General features: G+C 40.6%; 1 protein-coding gene across 1 annotated transcript; it reads right to left on the bottom strand.

Moving 5' to 3' along the window:
• Positions 1–1,241: 1,241 nt before the first annotated feature.
• GINM1 (glycosylated integral membrane protein 1) lies at positions 1,242–16,298 on the bottom strand. Its single transcript, XM_061428279.1, has 8 exons — positions 15,982–16,298; positions 11,375–11,431; positions 11,111–11,207; positions 6,091–6,242; positions 5,403–5,559; positions 4,767–4,897; positions 2,968–3,131; positions 1,242–1,958 (listed from the first exon to the last, which is right to left on the bottom strand). Exons 1-8 carry the CDS (start codon positions 16,099–16,101, stop codon positions 1,847–1,849), a joined length of 990 nt encoding a protein of 329 aa, XP_061284263.1. The 5' UTR covers positions 16,102–16,298; the 3' UTR covers positions 1,242–1,846.
• Positions 16,299–18,588: the final 2,290 nt, after the last annotated feature.

Raw genomic sequence — 18,588 nt, 5'->3', positions numbered from 1 at the left:
CTGACTGTATTCTGCCCACATGTAAAAGGCTGCACTGTAGGCAAGAAGCTACCTTTATGTTTGTGCTGCTCACTGTACCCTTAAAAGTCACTAACCCATTACTCATGGATGCAAAGTGTAAATAAAATAATAATTAACAGTACAAATATAAATAAATGAAATAAAGAGTAATGGTATAAAACTTTAGGTAAGATTTCTATTTATAATTTCTTGTAAAGTAATACTTTCTGTATCACCCCAACCATAGAAAACAGAGCCTCAGGAAGCCCGCATGATTTGCCACGGTCTCAAGTATCACAGGTAAGGAGAGAAGGCAGGCTGGGAACTGCTGACCGCAGCGCCTGTGCCCTCCGGTGAAAGCCTCCTACGTTGTTCTCCTCACAAGAGGCTACAAGCTTATGCTTAAAGGATGAAATAAGACCCTGTCATTGTTGAAAGTTAGAACTGGTGATTTCTAGCAACTTAGTGAAGAATATAAAAAAATAAACTTAATTGCTGGGTGACTTTAGGATCAAATTGTAAACTATATTATTTGTCTAGAAGATGGACATAGTACATTACACAGGGCTGTTATTCCTTATTAAAAACAGCTAGGCAGAATGAATGACTCCTTTACTATCATTCTTCCACTACACATACCTATTTATAGCCAAAATTGAAGGTGGTTTTAAAATCGAGTGATTTCCTTCTAAAGTGTTTTAAATGATGCTTGCTAAATCACTTGTCCTGTCCCAACTCTTTGCAACCCTATGCACTGTAGCCTGCCAGGCTCCTCTGTCCCTGGAATTCTCCAAGCAGGAATACTGGAGTGGGTTGCCATTCCCTTCTCCATCTTTTCAACCCAGGGATCGAACCCGTGTTTCCTGCAGCTCCTGCATTGCAGGTGGATCCTATACCACTGAGCCACCGAATAAGCCATTTAAATGATGGGTTACAATTATAAAAAAACTTTAAAAAAAGAATTTTAATAGAACAGAAAGTAAAACATGGAGTAAAGGTAAGAACTATATATCCTAGATCATATTGTAAAATATACGTCAATATGGGTGATGGTTAAAAAAAGACCAAACATTATTGTAGGGGAAACAGGACTATACTTAGAACCACAAGAGCAAAGCACATTCTAATTTGGCAACATTGATGGACTTACTAATTGATGTGACCCTTGGTTTCAGCCAGTGTTATGAAAGGAGCTCTTAGAAGTAACTCACATGGGCAAAGATTTTATTGCAAAAACACTGTACTTCTATCTTCAAAAAAAAAAGTTTATTTTTAGAGTGAGAACATGTCACTATTTTAAAATCCTGGTTCATTCAAGGTAAGTAGTCTTGGTACAGGATACAATCAAATCATGATATACACACTTCAGTGATTTTTATACTGAGTCACATACTTAATATTAAGGCACATTTTACTGAATAAAAAAATAAGTGTTAAGTTCTTGAGCTTTTAAATTAGAATTTCATAAAGTGCTTTTCAAAAGTCTTATATATTATAGTAATTAAGTGTATATAATTTCCTTAACAAAGGCACTTTGAAAAGGATTGGCACGTTGGCATTTTGTCTTGCCCTTTTTTTTTCTTTTTGGTAGTTTCAAAGTTTATTCACATGTCTTCTGTTCCATTGCATTTAAATTTTTTTTTAATTCACCACCAGAACAGGCAGCCTTATTATAGAATAAGGTGAACTTTAACTGTCACTTTAAAGATCAAGTTTTAGACAGCTTTAGGAGTTTAGCAATTTCTCTAGTGTACAAACCGATTCTTAATGGCTTAAAGAAAATTATATTTAAGTGGCAAATTTGAACCATTAGGCTAAGTCAGAGTCCATGATTTGAGATGGTGTTCTAAACACACGTTTTATCTCCAGGGTTTTCTGCTGTTTTCTCAGGTCCATCTGGATATAAGTTGACAGCTGTGAGAGGTATAACATTGACTTTATCCAACTGCAGAATTCCTCTGAAATATAAAAATTAAAACTAAAGTAAGACAGGGCTACTTTGAGGTTATAATTAAATGTATACCTGGGATTAGGTATTTTTGCTTGATTTTATTTATGATGGTTAGTTCACTTTAACCAAACTAATTGGTTTGGAGGAGTAAGAGGAAGATCCTTAGCTGGTACTGTAGGAGATCACAGGGTAAATTATAGATCTCCATGGCATACACAGTCCTAGATTTCACAAAGTGGGCAAGAGGACTAGGCCCAAGTAGCTTTCTAATTAGTACTCCACTGGCATGCAACCATAGATCTTTAAACAGCATTTCTCCTGTTACTCAGCTCAGTTGGTAAAGAATCCGCCTGCAAAATTCTCCGGAGAAGGAATAGGCTACCCACTCCAGTATTCTTGGGCTTCCCTTGTGGCTCAGCTGGTAAAGAATTCACCTGCAATGCAGGAGACCTGGGTTTGATCCCTGGGTTGGGAAGATCCCCTAGCGAAGGGAAAGGCTACCCACTGCAGTATTCTGGCCAGGAGAATTCTATAGTCCATGGGATCCCAAAGAGTTGGACAGGACTGAGCGACCTTCACTTTTACTTTCTTTCACTTTCTCCTGTTACTAAAATACCTTGCTGGTCTTCAAAAATTTACTGCATTTTAAATTGATACTTTGCAGTTGAAAATACATAGTGAAGCCCTCTTGTTTCATTTCTTTCTTATTATACACAATGCATTTTCCATTACAGACACTTGTTCCCTTTCTCTCCAATACACTAAGGTCTTACAGAGCAGAGTTTGTCCTAGCCACGTGTGAATTCCTAAGACAAGTGTCTTGACCATATAAGTAGCCAATAAAAGTCTTTTAATTTTGCTAAAGCTGAAAGATGGGCTAGAAAAAAAGAGATATACTATTTTTCCCCCCACTTGTCTTACTCTTCCTAATTTTTCTATTTTCTACTGTATAGTAAATACAACTACTTTTTAATCATTAAGAATACTAAAGTTGATCAAAAATGAGAAATACTTACTTGTATTCACAAACTGGGAAAAGCACCTTTAAGATGGTTATTACTATAACTGCTCCTATAATTCCAACCACCATGACATTCAAAAACATAAAGAATATCGGGAAGATACTGCTCCAGAACCTGCATAGATCTTTTCTGAACTTTTCCATCCACTGACACATCACCTAAAGAAAAAAGTTTTTATTAGATACGCAAGTTTCATTTGAGCTCAAGAAACTCTAGTTTTAGGTGATGGTAACATTCATACATCTTGACTGTAAGGTGGTAACATGTCAAAACTTATCGAACTGTACATTTTAAATGGGTACATCTTATTTTTTTTAATGTACCTCAAAGTTATTCACAATTTAAAAAATTATTTTCTAGCAAAAGGGGCATAAGTGTTTGTTACATGTTACTATCCTTTACAATTTATACGTGTTGTCTAACTATAAAGGGCTTCCCAGGTGGCACTAGTGGTAAAGGATCCACCTGCCAGTGCAGGAGATGTAAGAGACATGGGTTTGATCCCTAAGTCAGGAAGATCCCCTGTAGAGGAAATGGCAACCCACTCCACTATTCTTGCCGACTGGCGGGCTACAGTCCCTGGGGTCCCAAAGAGTCAGACATGACTAAGTATCAGCATGCATGACAAGAAGGCTAGTCCACTTACGCAGAATGGACCTGTCAACTATGTGTTTCCAGTATTTGGAAGACAACAGAAGGAAAGAGTGACAGACATATTCGTAGCTTTTGGAACCCTATAGGGAGTTCAGTTCATTTGGTCAGTCGTGTCTGACTCTTTACGACCCCATGGACTGCAGCACGCCAGGCTTCCCTGTCCATCAACAACTCGTGGAGCTTGCTCAAACTCATGTCCATCAAGTCGGTGATGCCCATTGGTGATGGGGAGTTCACTGCGTACTTCAACAGTGATAGAAGAAACTTGGGCAAGGACTGAAGAGTCTGTTCTTCCTTGCTCTGAGAGAGATGGAGTAAGATTAGTAAGGGCACCAGAGTTCAGGCATTCAAAAAGTGACAGAGGTTTCTCCAGTAACCCAAAGCAAGCAATCCTAACCTAACCTTCAGCGAGAACCTCTTCAAAGAATCATCTCTGGAATCTTTTGTTACTAAACACAGATCCTGCTCATTTAAATGTAAATTATTTTGAGTAAGGGGCCTAGCTAATAAAGAGATTTCACCATACTCTCTGAACCCTGTCTCCCCGGTCAGCAGTATACTATTATTATCATATGTGAGTACTTAACAGGTGCCAATGTATATTTACATTTGCACCCATCGTATTTAAACGCTTACAACAACCTCATAGAAAAGGCATCACTTTATGGACTTTGCTGTACACGTAAAGAAAAAGGTTAGAGAGGCTAGGAACTTGTCCCAGCTGACACAGCTAGTCAGTGGCAGAACCAGGATTCAAACCTAAGCAGTCTGATTTCAGAAAGTACATTCAACCAAGTGTGCTGAGTCACCGTACAAAGTCTTGAGGGGACTGTGCGTGTGTGTACATGTGTGCATGCATGAAGTCACAGAATAAACAGACAGATGGGGATATGAGAAAGACCCCCAAACAAACTGAAATCTAACGCCTTAACCATCATCATCTGACTACATTACTAAGAAGGAAAACAGGAATACCTAAAAATGTCACATTAAAACCGTGATGAGTTCATTATTAACAATGTCCCATGGATCCAAATCTCATGGTTTCCACCTCAGTTTAAACGCTAGCACTTACTTTCTTTACCATAACCATAAATGCTTGTAACACATATAAAGATAATCCCAAATACCTGATTTACCTTATATGAAGATGGAGGCTCAGCTCTGAGAGGAGTTTCAGGTAATTTGCCAGGCAGAGCTTCATTTACAGTGGTTTCCACATTCCTGATAAGATACTGGCTGGTGGTCTGCAATGAACTAACGCTTTCTCCTGAGAAGGAAGACCCAAGTTACCAAAATGCCAAGAACGTGCTGGTGACTCTCCCACTAGTTCTAGGATTTTACACCAGTAACATTTAAGATGGTGAGAACATCCACTTTTTTGATAGGAGAAAAAGAAACATTTGATTGTTTAGATTTAAATGCCAGAAAGGAACCTCAAATTAAGACAGTAAGAAGGGAGCTATAGCAGTTATGATTCTGTCACACAGAAAGTCAAATTTTTTAAGTTCTGTGTTTCAGTGGAAAAAATGATATTTCCTCTTCTAAATGAACTTAAGTGAATGAAATTCTTATTATGTATTTTTAGATGATTTCAGCAAAATGTCCCTCTGTCATCAGCACAGACCACATCTTACAAAATGGATACATAAAGCAATTCATGTTATAAAGCATTTTTAAAAGAAGCTTACTTCCAAACATATTAACTATGATGAAAAAGTTACCAATTAAAGAAATCATTTCCTTAATACTTTAAATAATGGTCTTTGAAGTACCTTTTTTGGAGAGGTTGGGAAGGGTGAATAGAATGTCACTGTCTCGGGAAATTGAGTAGAGCATGCTTTCTTCTAAAGGCAGGGTGTAGTTTGAACGTCTGACTATTCCCTGATTCTTAACTAAAATATCAATTTCAGTAACGTCCTTTTGTTGAGCCTATGAAAAAGTAGAAGCAATTCTCTTTATTTTGAATAGTGACACAACCTGGCAAGAGTCTAAAACTGAATTTTCTTCCCTGATTTCTGAAACTAACAAACTTGTGCTATTCACAGAATTCCTCTTTAAGACAATTAATTTGCAACTTTAATCACCCACAGTGTGCTTTAGCGCTCACTATGAGAGGTTTCCTCTCAGTTTCATTTCACTGACTTAAGAGAGACTTGGCCAGAAGAAATGGCAGCAGAGCTACAAACCAAATTCAATCTCTTCACTTACTTGCTCTATTTAATAATGATCATAATTTTAAGAGATATAAACATGTATGAATATGATCTTTTTTCAAATTAAGATTTTAAATTCTAAACAGGTAAATGCTAAAACAAGTAAGACAATTCTAAATGATTAGATACAGGCAACATTAGTGTAGCTTCTTTCCTTATCAAGTCAGAAATAAATAACTGAACGTGTGCATAACACTGAACACAAATCTTTACAATTAATTCCCAGATGGCAAGCGCACTATCTTACCTGTTTTCCATCTATTTCTACTACTTCTTCTTGAATGACAATCAGTTGCAAACTGGAACCAGATGTCATTGGCCACTCATGAACTAAAATCCTTACACTGACAATTCCAAAATATTCTTTTTCCTCCAAGTTTTCCAGATTTTCATTCTTCACTGTTCAAAAAAAAATAGTGATAGCTTTGAACAAAAAATGCCACCAAATCAGTTACTGAATTTGATCATTTTGTTGACATTTACATGGAACAAGACAGGTGTACACCATTATCTTTGCCTTTATTTCTGACCTCACTGATGTTTCAGATCTATGGCAACAAAGACAACTTGACAAACCCCTACAATTCTTATACTCATTTAAAGGGAAAAATGCCTGATGACTTTCAGATTTTGTATGGAACTTCACACTTGCCACACCTTTCCTATTCTTTTCCATAGATTAGCTATGAGAAACCAGTAAGGTGTAACTATTTACACAACAGGGTTAATTGATGGGGAGGGTGGGAATGAGGGAGGGAAAGCCCCGTAATTACTCCCCACTTACAAAGGATGGAGTGGGATCGGCTACTGGCCCTGTTGTTCTGGCTGAGAAACCCCACCCCCATCCCAGCAGCAATGGAGGGTGGCAGTTGCAATTGGTTTATAAACCTGAGGAGTGCTATAGAAAAAGATACTAGAAACCAACAAAACTGCTGCAAAAGCAGCATTTTGTTTCTGTTCCTCCAATGTTATTGGCTAGGAATAATCCGCCAAAAAGGAACCCTGACGGATATCCTGCATGCAGGCCTAGCCGTTTAAGCCGACGCTGTGCCTTTACAGAGCTGTTCCCTTGATCCAGCATGCTCTCCGTTACTCACTCTCCTCCCTTAGGTTTTTAAATTTTATTATTTTTTGATGTGGACCATTTTCAAAGTCTTTATTGAATTTGTTACAATATTGCTTCTGTTTTGTGTTCTGGTTTTTTGGCTGTGAAGCATGTGGGATCTTAGCCCCACCTAGAGATATACCCCCTTTATTGGAAGGTAAAGTCTTAACGATTGGATCTCCAGAGAAGTCCCCTCCCATACATTTTTAATTAACACCTACTTAATAGTTCTAGATACCATATCCTTAAAATGCTGAGTTCATGCCTTTTTATAAAAAAAATTTAAAGCACCAACAGTGTAGTTCTTAGTTTATAAACCTGTCTCAACTGGGCCGAGTTCCTTTCGAGGACGAATTAAGTTCTTATTCTATAGCCTATGTGAAGTAGTGATTCCACCAAGAATTATAAATACATAATTTAAAACAAATACCTGGTCTAGTGGTTCTAAACCCTAACTATATATCAGAATCAACTGGGAACAGCACAGATGCTAAAGCCTCACTCTAGTCTTAAAATTTCAGGGGGTACAGGCTAGCATTTATAATTTTTAAACAGGTACCTACATTCTTATAGAGAAACAAGTGGCCTAACCCCTGGTCTCAATCTAAGTTCACAAACCTGTTCCTCTGGACTTCTCTGTTTCTGTTAATAAACCCCTCCGCCTTCTCCAAACTACCAAAGACGAGAATGACTAGGTTGCCTCCTACGTGTTCACTCTCATCCTCTATCCAGTCAGTTGTTCCCTTTGGACCATTCCAGATCCAAAGTACCTCTTCTGTGTGTCCTTTCCAGCTCCACCTACCTCCCCACCCAACACCTAGTTCATTAGCCTCTTACTCTTGAGGTATTTACCTAACTATTCTCCCCTTCTGTAATCCCTCCCTCTTCAACCATTCACAGGATGGTGCCGGATTAATCTCACCATCACATGGTTTTGATTACACAGTGTCCTTGTCAGATGCCTTCAGCGGCACCCTATGACCTCGCTGGTGGTTCTCTGCCTGGTCCTCCTCCTTCAGGCTCATTACGGTGCCCTCTCTCTCATCTGCCTAACCTCCCTCGCATCCTCTGAGCTTCTATCTGGAAAGCTTCCCCTCTCTTGTGGTCCATTTCAGTGTTTTCACTGTTTACCCAGCAGTCTCCCTCAGGGAAGGGTAGGCTGCTCGTCAACCTACTCGTATGCCCAAAGGCCAGTCACCAGAACAGAGACTCAAGAGATGAGAAAAGGCAGTCATGTCAATACATCAAAGCGTACTGATGCATATGACTCTTCCTCCAAATCTGTAATGGCTGCTACAGAATAAAACTAGTAACAACAAGAGCCCTCTATATTCTGACTTTCTGCACTGAGGGAGACGGCTTTCCAAAATGGCTCTCAATGACTCTTGCCCCTCCAGCCTTCCTGCCCCTTTGTAACTGCCTTCCATAAAGTGCGAGCTGGACCTAGACACTTGTTTCGAACAAAGAGAATACAGTGAACGTGCTGGAATGTCACGTGTGTGATTAGATTATACGGACTGTGACTGGTGTCTTGCTGGTGTGCTCTCCCTGACAGTCTCTCTTGTTCTGTGATAAAGCCAGCTGCTATGTTGTGAGATGCTCGACAGAGAGGCCCACATGGCAAGAACATGAAGGAGGGACTCCAGCTAACATCCTGTGAGGAACAATTCACAAGGAAATGAACCCTGTCAAGAACCACGAGTGCTAGGAAGCAGACCTTTCCCAGCTGAGCCAGAGTCAGAGGACCCAGCTAAGCCAAGCTCAAATTTATGAGCTACAGGAACTAGGAGATAATAGTGTCACAGGCTACGACGTTTGGGTTAAACCGTTAAAACAGCAATATAACTAATACATCTACAAAGAAGAATTTTTTTTAAGAATTAAGGATAGAAGACTCTTGCTGTAGTTGCATTTAATGTTTTAAAGATTCCTGTGAAGTGATAAGACAGGCTTTTACTTCAGCTTTCAAGGAAATATACTCAATGCAACTGGGATGACTAGAAAGATGACTAATACATACAACATCAGTGGAATGTTATTCAAGCCAGTAATGGCACTTCTTTTCCTTGCTATGATGGATTAACTTGCAGTACACCAACTCTCTCACTGAGAACTATAGAAAACATATGAGACATGAACGTGCACATGGACACTGAAATCTGCACTGAAAAAATGCTGAGCAGAATTCTTTAGGTAGAGGGGAAATAACTCCAGAGGGGCACACAGATATTTAGGAAGGAATGAAAAGCAAAAGAAAGAGTAACTGTGAGGGTAAGCACAAAAGAACATCGGCCTACAGGAGAACACTAAGAACAACTTATGGTGCTCAGGGTTTAGGAATCCAAAGAGTTACAATTCATGAAAATAGCAACACAAAAGCAGCAAGGGGAGGAATTCCCTGGTGGTCTGGTGGTTAGGACCCGGGGCTTTCAATGCCATGGCCCAGATTCAATCCCTGGTCAGAGAACTAAGATCCCTCAAGGCACAAGGCTAAAAAAAAAAAAGAAAAAATTAAATTGAATTAAAAATTTTAAAAGCAGAAGAGAATAAATGGAGTTTAAGTGTTCTAAGATTCCTGCAGTGGTTGGGAAATGATAAAAGTACGAGTTTACTCATCTCAAGGGTAACCATTAAAACAGTAAAATAATATAAAAACCAACAAGATAGAGGGGGACAATGAAACAAAAAGTAAATAACCCAAAAGAGGAGAAAAGGAGAGAAAAGGAAAAAAAAGAAACAGAACAGATAAGACACAGATAGAAAACAACTAATATAGACTATCTGAATCTAAACATATCACTTATTACATTAATATAAGTAAATTAAAATTCCAATTAAAGACAGAATGATAGCCTGAATTAAAAAAAAGAAAGAAACCACAAGTATATGCTGCTTGTAAGACATTCACCTTAATTATAAGGACCCAGGAAGACTGAAAAAAAATGGAAACATACCACAAAACAATCCACCACCCTCCTCCACGCCCAGCCAAAAAACAGTGACTGGTAAAATAATATATTTAGATAAAGCTGATTTTAAGGCAAGAATATCACTAGAGATAAATAAGGACATATTATAATGACAAAAGAGTGGATTCACCAGAAGACATAACAGCTCTAAATCTGCATGGATTTAGTAATGCTGTATGGCAAAATATACAAAGCAAAAACTGACAAAACTGAAAGAACAGACAAGTGTTCGTGGTGCAGATTTTAACATACAATTCTCAGTAATTCACAGGGCAAACAAAAAAATCAGTACATCCATAAAAGACTGAACGTGATTAACAAATTTGACCTGACAGATACAGAACATCATATCCAACTAATTATATGATTAACTTTCTTTTCAAATACAAATGGAAAGCAACATTTATGAAAACTGACCATATGTTAAGCTATACAGCAAGTCTCTAAATTCAAAGGGTTAAAAGTATATAGCTACATCTCTGATGATAGAGATGGAATCAGTAAAAAAGAAAAAAAATCCCTCAGTGTTTGAAAATTAAGCAATATACTTCACAATGACTCCTAGGACAAGGAACTATCACAATAAATACCTGGAAAACATGAATGGAATGATAATAAAGACACATAATGAATTAAATATAGGACACAAGTGCTCAGAGAAATATTTACTGCCTTAAATCTGTATATTAAAATAGGTAACAGGAATACTATACAAATTTCTCATATTCTTTATGTCATTCAAACAATGGGTATATTCCAATGTAACATGTTTGCTTGTCTTTAAATAACTCAAGGTTTTAAAAGGTTAAAAAGGAAAATGGAATACAGACATAAAGGTAGAAGCAGAAAGACAATTCACTTTTCTCTTTGCTTTTTACAAATGTGAAGAGATTTTGCCTTGCTTCTAAATCCCTATTTACTACCTCGAGACACATTCTTACATTGTCATTAACCTACCAGACATGCCGTTCCGAGCAATATCAATGCCATGATAGAGAATATATGAAAATGCCAGAAATAACCAATATTAAGTAGGAAAAGAGTTTTAAATCCATTAGTGTTATCATATACTCTAGTAATGATGTATATTATTAATTTAAAATGGAAATAAATAACGTCAAAGAATTGTGTTTCACTAATTTAGTGTTATTAAAAACACAGAATAATTATGGAAATAATTTAGCAGTACTCACCTATCAAAGTCTGACAGCTTATTCGGGTTACACCACTATTTACAGGGAAGTCATTTACATATACCTGTCCACTCTCATAGGTTATGTTAAGAACAACCTTAAAATAAAGCAGCATATACATTAATTCCAATGGTTTACAAATGATGACAAACTCTTCATGTCAAAAATACTTTATCTAACTAAATGAGGTGTATAGATAAAAAAATAAAATAGTCTGCATGATATTTAGCTAAATGATATAATGAAAGCATAACAAAGACACACCTGTTCTTTAGACACCTCCCCATCCTCCAGGGTAGTTACATTAATTCTGATGCTGTCCTGCAAAATAAATACACAAATCAGGTAGGTATGCATTTGCTGAACTAAGAGTAACTCAGTTCATTCTCTTCTCCCTCAATTATACTTACTGTATGATCGCATATGACTACATTAAACAAACACTGTTAAAAAACTCATCAGGAAAAAAAAAAACAAACCACAATTCATCAGTTTCATTTTTACAGCTCTTTTGTGTGTGGGGGGCGGGGGGGGGCGGGGCGTGGCTTTCAGGATCTTAGTTCCCCAACCAGGGATGGAACCCAGGACCCCAGCAGTGAAAACATTGAATCTTAACTGCTAGACCACCAGGGAATTCCCTTTACAGCCTTTTAAATGCCATTATTCACAATTTAAGTTTTTCATAATCTATACACTTATCCATTTAATATGAAATATATCATGTATCTGAGCATGTAATATGCAAATATAAAGTTTAAAAGAAAAGATAAACACTCATGTATCTCCTGCTGCTGCTGCTAAATCGCTTCAGTCATGTCCGATTCTGTGTGACCCCAGAGACGGCAGCCCACCAGGTTCCCCGTCCCTGGGATTCTCCAGGCAAGAACACTGGAGTGGGTTGCCATTTCCTTCTCCAATGCATGAAAGTGAAAAATGAAAGTGAAGTCCCTCAGTCATGTCTGACTCTTAGCGACCCATGGACTGCAGCCCACCAGGCTCTTCCATCCATGGGATTTTCCAGGCAAGAGTGCTGGAGTGGGGTGCCATTGCCTTCTCCCATGTATCTCCTACCCAGGAGCAAAACTAAAATGTCATTCATATCTTCTAAGTCCCCTGCATGATCCTTTCTGTCACATTTCCCACTGCCCCTCAGAAGGAATCCCTATCCTGTCTTCCATGTTAACATATCTTGCTTTCCTTTACAGTTTAACTCCCTGTGTTCTCTTTCTCTGAACAACCTATTGTTTAGTTTTATCTGTTCCTGAACTTTATAAGTGGAATGATATTGCATGTATTTTTCTGGACCTTCTTTAATTTAAAACAGTTATGTGGGCAGATGTAGACACTTTTTTTTTTAAACAGCATTGTGTAATATACCATCCATTTATTTATTTGTTCCATGAGAGCGGACATCAAATGTTTCCAACTTTATTGTTTTCACGTACAAATTTGCTCTTATCCTTCTTAAAGGTGTCTTCTAATGCCCATGGACAAGGATTTGGGATGCACAGTTTCACTGCCTCTCACGGTATGCTCAAAGACAGTCTACTCAAATATTTAAGTTTATTCATGAGATGCTTACTACACAGAAGAAAGCACTATTTTAAGTATTCAGGGTCACAGGAACTATAATTGGTTATCTGTAAATGAAATTCTTTCCTAAGTGTATTCACAGACATTGTTATCCTAGAATAAAAAGAAGACTCCTCTTAATGCCTTTTGGCAGGGCGGGGGGGTTCTTAATTTTCAAAGAGAAAAATTATTCATAAACATGAAACTAACATACCAGTGTATTTCTTGGCACCATGAGCAACCCCAATACTTTATATATTTCTAACAAATGAGAGACTAAGACAGTGATTTTATGGGCTGAGTTTATTGATTCCTGGGACAACCTGATAAACAGGATACTAACATGTAAGTCCATACCATCTATTCAGGATGGCTTTGGTCCACTTCCCAACTCCCAGAGGAGCCCAGGAAGCTTTAGGACTAGTGATTCCTCAGCTCCAGTCCACTTTTCTCCTGGCCCATCCTTATCTAGAATTAAGTGTGGGTTAGAACAAGTGAACTCATCTCTTAGAACAAACTAACATTCAATAAACCATTAAGTTGCTGGCTGTATTGTTTTATGCCCAAATTTCCATCAAGAGTTCATTCTTTCCAAGCTAGACGATCTGTTTTAAAACTGTAGAGTACTGTTCTTCTAACAGTCTGGAGATAAGCCTCCAGTGATGCTCTTCTGAGAAACCTTTTTATAGCTTCTGCCTTTCTGTCGAGAACATACCCTATATTGTGAGTAATTTACTGCACTTACATACATCACCTGCCCAGTAGAACTGGGCCCGTTGTCTTTGGAAAAGACAATGAACAGACAGGAGCACACTGTATTTTCCAGAGGGCCAACTCCAATTACATTCTTTTGGATCCTCTTGAATGATTTCACATCAGGAGAAACTCTCATCCCTTCCTGCCTCCTAAACCAAAGTTCAGAGCCAGGTCATATTTCTTGTTCTTTCCAAGAGCCTCTGACAGAACTGGAAGTACAGGCTTGTCACCCAGGGCAGTGTACACTTAGAAAAGGGTGGCAGAACTAAAGTCTCCCCTACTCATTTTCAATTCTCCTCTGATTCTGTCACTTACAATTGCCCACCTGGGACAAAATGGCTTCCTAAGAACAAAAGTAATAGATACCTGGTTTAAAGTAAGTCTGAGGGAAATAAATGAAATAAATATTTACACATATAAGAAATAAATATTTACACATATAAGAAAAGAAGCGTCCTCTGGCTGCCTCCCTCTCCTTGGTGACCAAGTCATTTTAATAACAGAAGAATGAACTGTAAAAAAATTTTTATTACTTCACAATCTGTATAACCTCAACATCTGACAACTTACATATGTAAACAAAACAGAAAACTGCTTATAATCCAATAAACCTGAGTGACTGAAGACATACACAGAGAATTTTCCTGATTTCAACCAATTTTCTTACATTTAGGTCAGGCGGGATACGAAGCTAAACAAATGAAAACGTGTGTGATAAAGCAAGTACAGTAAAATACAAATGGTCGGCTGAGTTGGCATTATGTTGTGCATTATGTTATGAGTTGGCATATGGTATCCACTAACCAAATGTGACTATTTACATTTAATTAAAACTAAACAACATGTTAAAAGCTCAGTTCCTCAATCACACTGGCGACATTTTAAATACTCAATAACCACAGTAGTCCAGTGGTTACCATGATGCGGAGAGTTCAAACACACCATTGCTACATAAAAGTCAACAGAAAAACTCCTATCAAATATGCACAACCACTCTAAAACTCTTTCAAACGTTCTGTATCTTTGAAAATTTTCACAATACAACTTTGATAAATGTTTAGATTCAGAGGCCTCAGCTTCCCACATACACCTTCCAAGGAATGAGATTCTCCTCCTAGTTGCAGAGCATTCATTTAACCAACGAAATGAGTGTAGATCTGGACTTTCCAAAAGCAGACAGAAGTCATAAGGAGAACTGAAATGAACAGCTCACTAAGAACCCACAGTATGGTGTATTATCAGCCTGCAGTCTAAAGGCAAGCATGTAACAGGAATAGACTCAAAGGTCTTTGGGATTCATAAATAACTATGATAAATCTCTAAAATCTGGAAAAGGGATAACCAATTTCCTAATTCCAGGACTCTAGGAATTACTTCATTTTAATTTGGTCTCGATCTCATATTTTTGAACAGCTGCAACTGTGGTCCACTTCGTATATAAGTGGTTCTTAGAGCTTGGGACGGTGCGGCTTCTTGGAATGTCCCAAGAGAACTGAAACCAAGGTACGCTATTATTTTTGTAGCCAGGAAGGGTAACGCCGTAACTCTTAAAACAGTGAAGGTAAAACAGTGACATTTATGGTGTCAGTCACCCCTGACTGCTGGGTATTCATTCAGGTCTTGATTAGTAAGAAAAGGTGCACCTATGTCGTTTAATCGCATTGCCAAGTCTTCAGACTTTCCCCCTATCACACATTCAACGGCTGAGTGGCAAATACTGGTTAAGGGCAGCGACAGTCCCCCCTACCCGAGCAAAAGCAGTAAGAACCAGTCAGTCACCCTTCAGTACAAGCACGCGGTGATGCGCAAACTTCAGCCCACCTCGGGGTCACCTGGATGGAGAGCTTGCTGGAACACTCTGCTGGGTCCTCACCCTGGAGCTTTTGATTGGAGCGTTTCTACCAGGTTCCCAGGGGATGCTGGCGCGCCTGCCCCACCGCGCTCAGAGACCGGCTCCTCTAACACCGCCCGCTAAAGGCAGGCCGGCAGGGTCGGCGCTGGGTCTTCCGTCTCTCTGCCTCTGAGGCCCCCAGGCACCCGGCTTGCACGCACCCGGAGCCCCACGCGCCGGTGGCAGGCATTTCTTCCCGCCGCCCGCCGGAACAGACAGGTGGCCTGGAAACGCCCTCGCTCTCTCCCGTTGAGCAACTTCCACGTTTCCCTAGCACATAAACACTGCCTCGCCCCAGAGCCCGGCTCTACCCCAAGAAGGCGCCATTACAAAAGGCTGTGATCGGTGACTTTCGACGGCAAACGCCCGTCAGGACGGCAACAGCCGAGACTACCGCAACAAGCAGTTCCGCTGCGCCGGGCTTAACCACACGTTAAAGATTCCCTTTCACTCTCTCGCCTCCCTCGTCCCCGCCGCCCCCGTTTCCTTGGGTGCTTCTTCCCACCATTCCCAGCCCTTTGGGAGCCCTACCCCCAGTCCACGGCCTGCCCGCGGGGAGGTGGAAGGTGTCGATGCGGACGCTGCCGTCCCAAGTCCCCGGCCCGGGCTTCTCCCCGAGGATCCCGGCCGACTCGCGTCCGCCTAGCCCTACCTTCGGGGCTGGCGGCAGGAGCGGCGGCTCAAGGGTGCCGGTCGTCAGCCACCCGGTGGCTGGCAGGGCCGCGAAGAAGAGCAGCCGGAGAGCGAGGGGCGCCCGCGGAGCGCCCTCCATCTTGGACAGGCCGGGGGCGGGCGGCGGGCGTGGGCCTGCGGGCGGGAGGCCGAGGCCTAGCGGGCCTGAGGGGCGGGGCCTTTGGTGGGGCGGGGGCCTTTGTGGGGGCCGGGCGGGGCGGGGCGAGGGCGGGGCGGGACCCGGAAGTCTCCGAGAGCAGCTGCGGGTCTATAGTTCTAGGCCGCCGCACCACGTTCGGGGGCGGGGTCAAGTCACAGAAGGTCCGATTTCGTCATTAGATCGGCTCTCTGATTTGAGGAGAATTTCCTCACCTGAATGAGTGTAAACATTCTCGTTGCCTTTGTTTTTGATTTAGTATATACTGTTTGTGTACATCAGTATGTCTCTATGTGTATATATTTACATATATCTACAAAGTGAAAATAATGGTAATGTATCAGAACACTGTTGAACGTATCATATTTGGATAATCAATCCTAAAGGAAATCAATCCTGAATATTCATTGGAAGGACTGATGTTGAAGCTGAAACTCCAATACTTTGACCACCTGATGCGAAGAACTGACTCATCAGAAAAGACCCCGATGCTGGGAAAGATTGAAGGCGGGAGGAGAAGGGGATGACAAAGGCTGAGATGGTTGGATGGCATCACCGACTGGATGGATGTGAGTTTGAGTAAGCTCTGGGAGTTGGTAATGGACAGGGAGGCCTGGCGTGCTGCAGTCCATGGGATCGCAAAGAGTCGGACACGACTGAGCGACTGAACTGAATATCACAGTTGGGGTATATCACCTAGCGTGCCCTGCTAGGTCGCTTCACTCCTGTCTGACTCTCTGCGACCCTATGGCCTATATGTAGCCCGCCAGAATCCTTCTTCCATGAGGGTTCTCCAAGCAAGAATACTGGAGTGGGTTCCCATGCCCTCCTCCAGGTGATATTCTCAACTGAGGGATCCAACCCCTGTCTCTTCTGTCTCCGGCACTGGCAGGCAAGTTCTTCACCACTTGCGTCACCTGGGGAAGCCCTCATGTTTGGAGGAGGGGTTTATTACTTCTCACCTTAGTTTGCACTTGGGAATTGTCTGAGCACTTTTAAAAACTGCTGTTTCTGGGGTCTTCCGGGGAACCTGAGTTTCTGATTTAATAAGTCTGGGCAGCAGCTTGGGTATTGATAGTTTTTAAAGTTTCCCAGGGATTTGTTGGAGAAGGCAATGGCAACCCACTCCGGTACTCTCGCCTGGAAAATGCCATGGATGGAGGAGCCTGGTAGGCTGCAGTCCATGGGGTCGCTGAGAGTCAAACATGACTGAGCGACTTCACTTTCACTTTTCCTTTCATGCATTGGAGAAGGAAATGGCAACCCATTCCAGTGTTCTTGCCTGGAGAATCCCAGGGACAGGGGAGCCTGGTGGGCTGCCGTCTATGGGGTCACACAGAGTCGGACACGACTGAAGCGACTTAGCAGCAGGGATTTATTGTGCCAAGGCCAAGGAACAACCGCGCATTAAGTTCAAAATTCATTGGATCACTGGAGAGGCAGGGAGCAGCACTCTGCTGGAAGCCAGGTCACCTGGGTTCTCAGGGCTTTTCTAGTCAGTTTCTTAACCTATAAATTGACAATGACAGATTTTTCTTCCCCACTTCAGGTTAAAAAAAACTTTTGGTGAAACCCTCTAAAGCAAATGTGAAAATAAATTAATGAAACCCCTTTTAAAATAAAGTCCGGGATGCAGTGGGAGGGGGGAAGTGGATGAAGGCAGTTAAAAGGTACAAACATCCAGTTATAAGATAAATACTAGGATGTAACCGAAAACACGATAAATACAAGCAACACTGATGTATGTTATATTATGTAATATACGAAAGTTGTTAAGAAAGTAAATCCTAAAAGTTCTCATCACAAGAAAATTTTTTTTCTATTTTCTTAATTTCGTATACATATGAGATGATGGATATTCACTAAACTTATTGTAATAATAACTTCATTATGTTGTATACCTTAAAGTGAACTGAAGTGAAAGTTGCTCAGTCATGTCCAACTCTTTGAGACCCCATGGACTATAGAGTCCATGGAACTCTTCAGGCCAGAATACTGGAGTGGGTAGCCTTTCCCTTCTCCAGAGGATCTTCTCAACCCAGGGATCAAACCCAGGTCTCCGGCATTGCGGGCGGATTCTTTACCAGCTGAGCCACAAGGGAAGCTCTGTATACCTTAAATATATACATAAACTTATATACCAATTATATCTCAATAAAACTGGAAGAAAAATTAATAAAAATAAAAGCTTTTAAAAAGCAAATAAGTTAAAAAAAAGTAGGGACTTCTCCAGCGGCCCAGTGGTTAAGACTCCAAGCTTCCATCGCAGGGGGCTCAGAATTCATCATGGTTGGGAACTATAATCCCACATGCCACCCAGAACAACCAAAAACATAACCAAAAAAAACCTTAAAAAAATAAAATAAAATGACGGATGTCTGGAAGCCCCGAAGGGGGAGCTCTCATGCCTTATCATTCCCTGTGCTGTAG

This window comes from Bos javanicus, chromosome 9 (assembly GCF_032452875.1).
Source record: "Bos javanicus breed banteng chromosome 9, ARS-OSU_banteng_1.0, whole genome shotgun sequence".
NCBI lineage: Eukaryota > Metazoa > Chordata > Mammalia > Artiodactyla > Bovidae > Bos > Bos javanicus.
The sequence above is the reverse complement of the archived record's forward strand: the minus strand, read 5'-3'. Positions and strand labels throughout refer to the sequence as shown.

What these genes read in the sequence shown, in the direction of transcription:
- GINM1 (XM_061428279.1), bottom strand. Translation starts at nt 16,101, where the DNA reads ATGGAGGGCGCTCCGCGGGCGCCCCTCGCTCTCCGGCTGCTCTTCTTC. An exon ending in TCCTGCCGCCAGCCCCGAAG is followed by an intron (nt 11,432 to 15,981) that starts GTAGGGCTAGGC and finishes TTTATTTTGCAG; the next exon opens with GACAGCATCAGAATTAATGT. An exon ending in AAGCTGTCAGACTTTGATAG is followed by an intron (nt 6,243 to 11,110) that starts GTGAGTACTGCT and finishes TTTTTTGAACAG; the next exon opens with TGAAGAATGAAAATCTGGAA.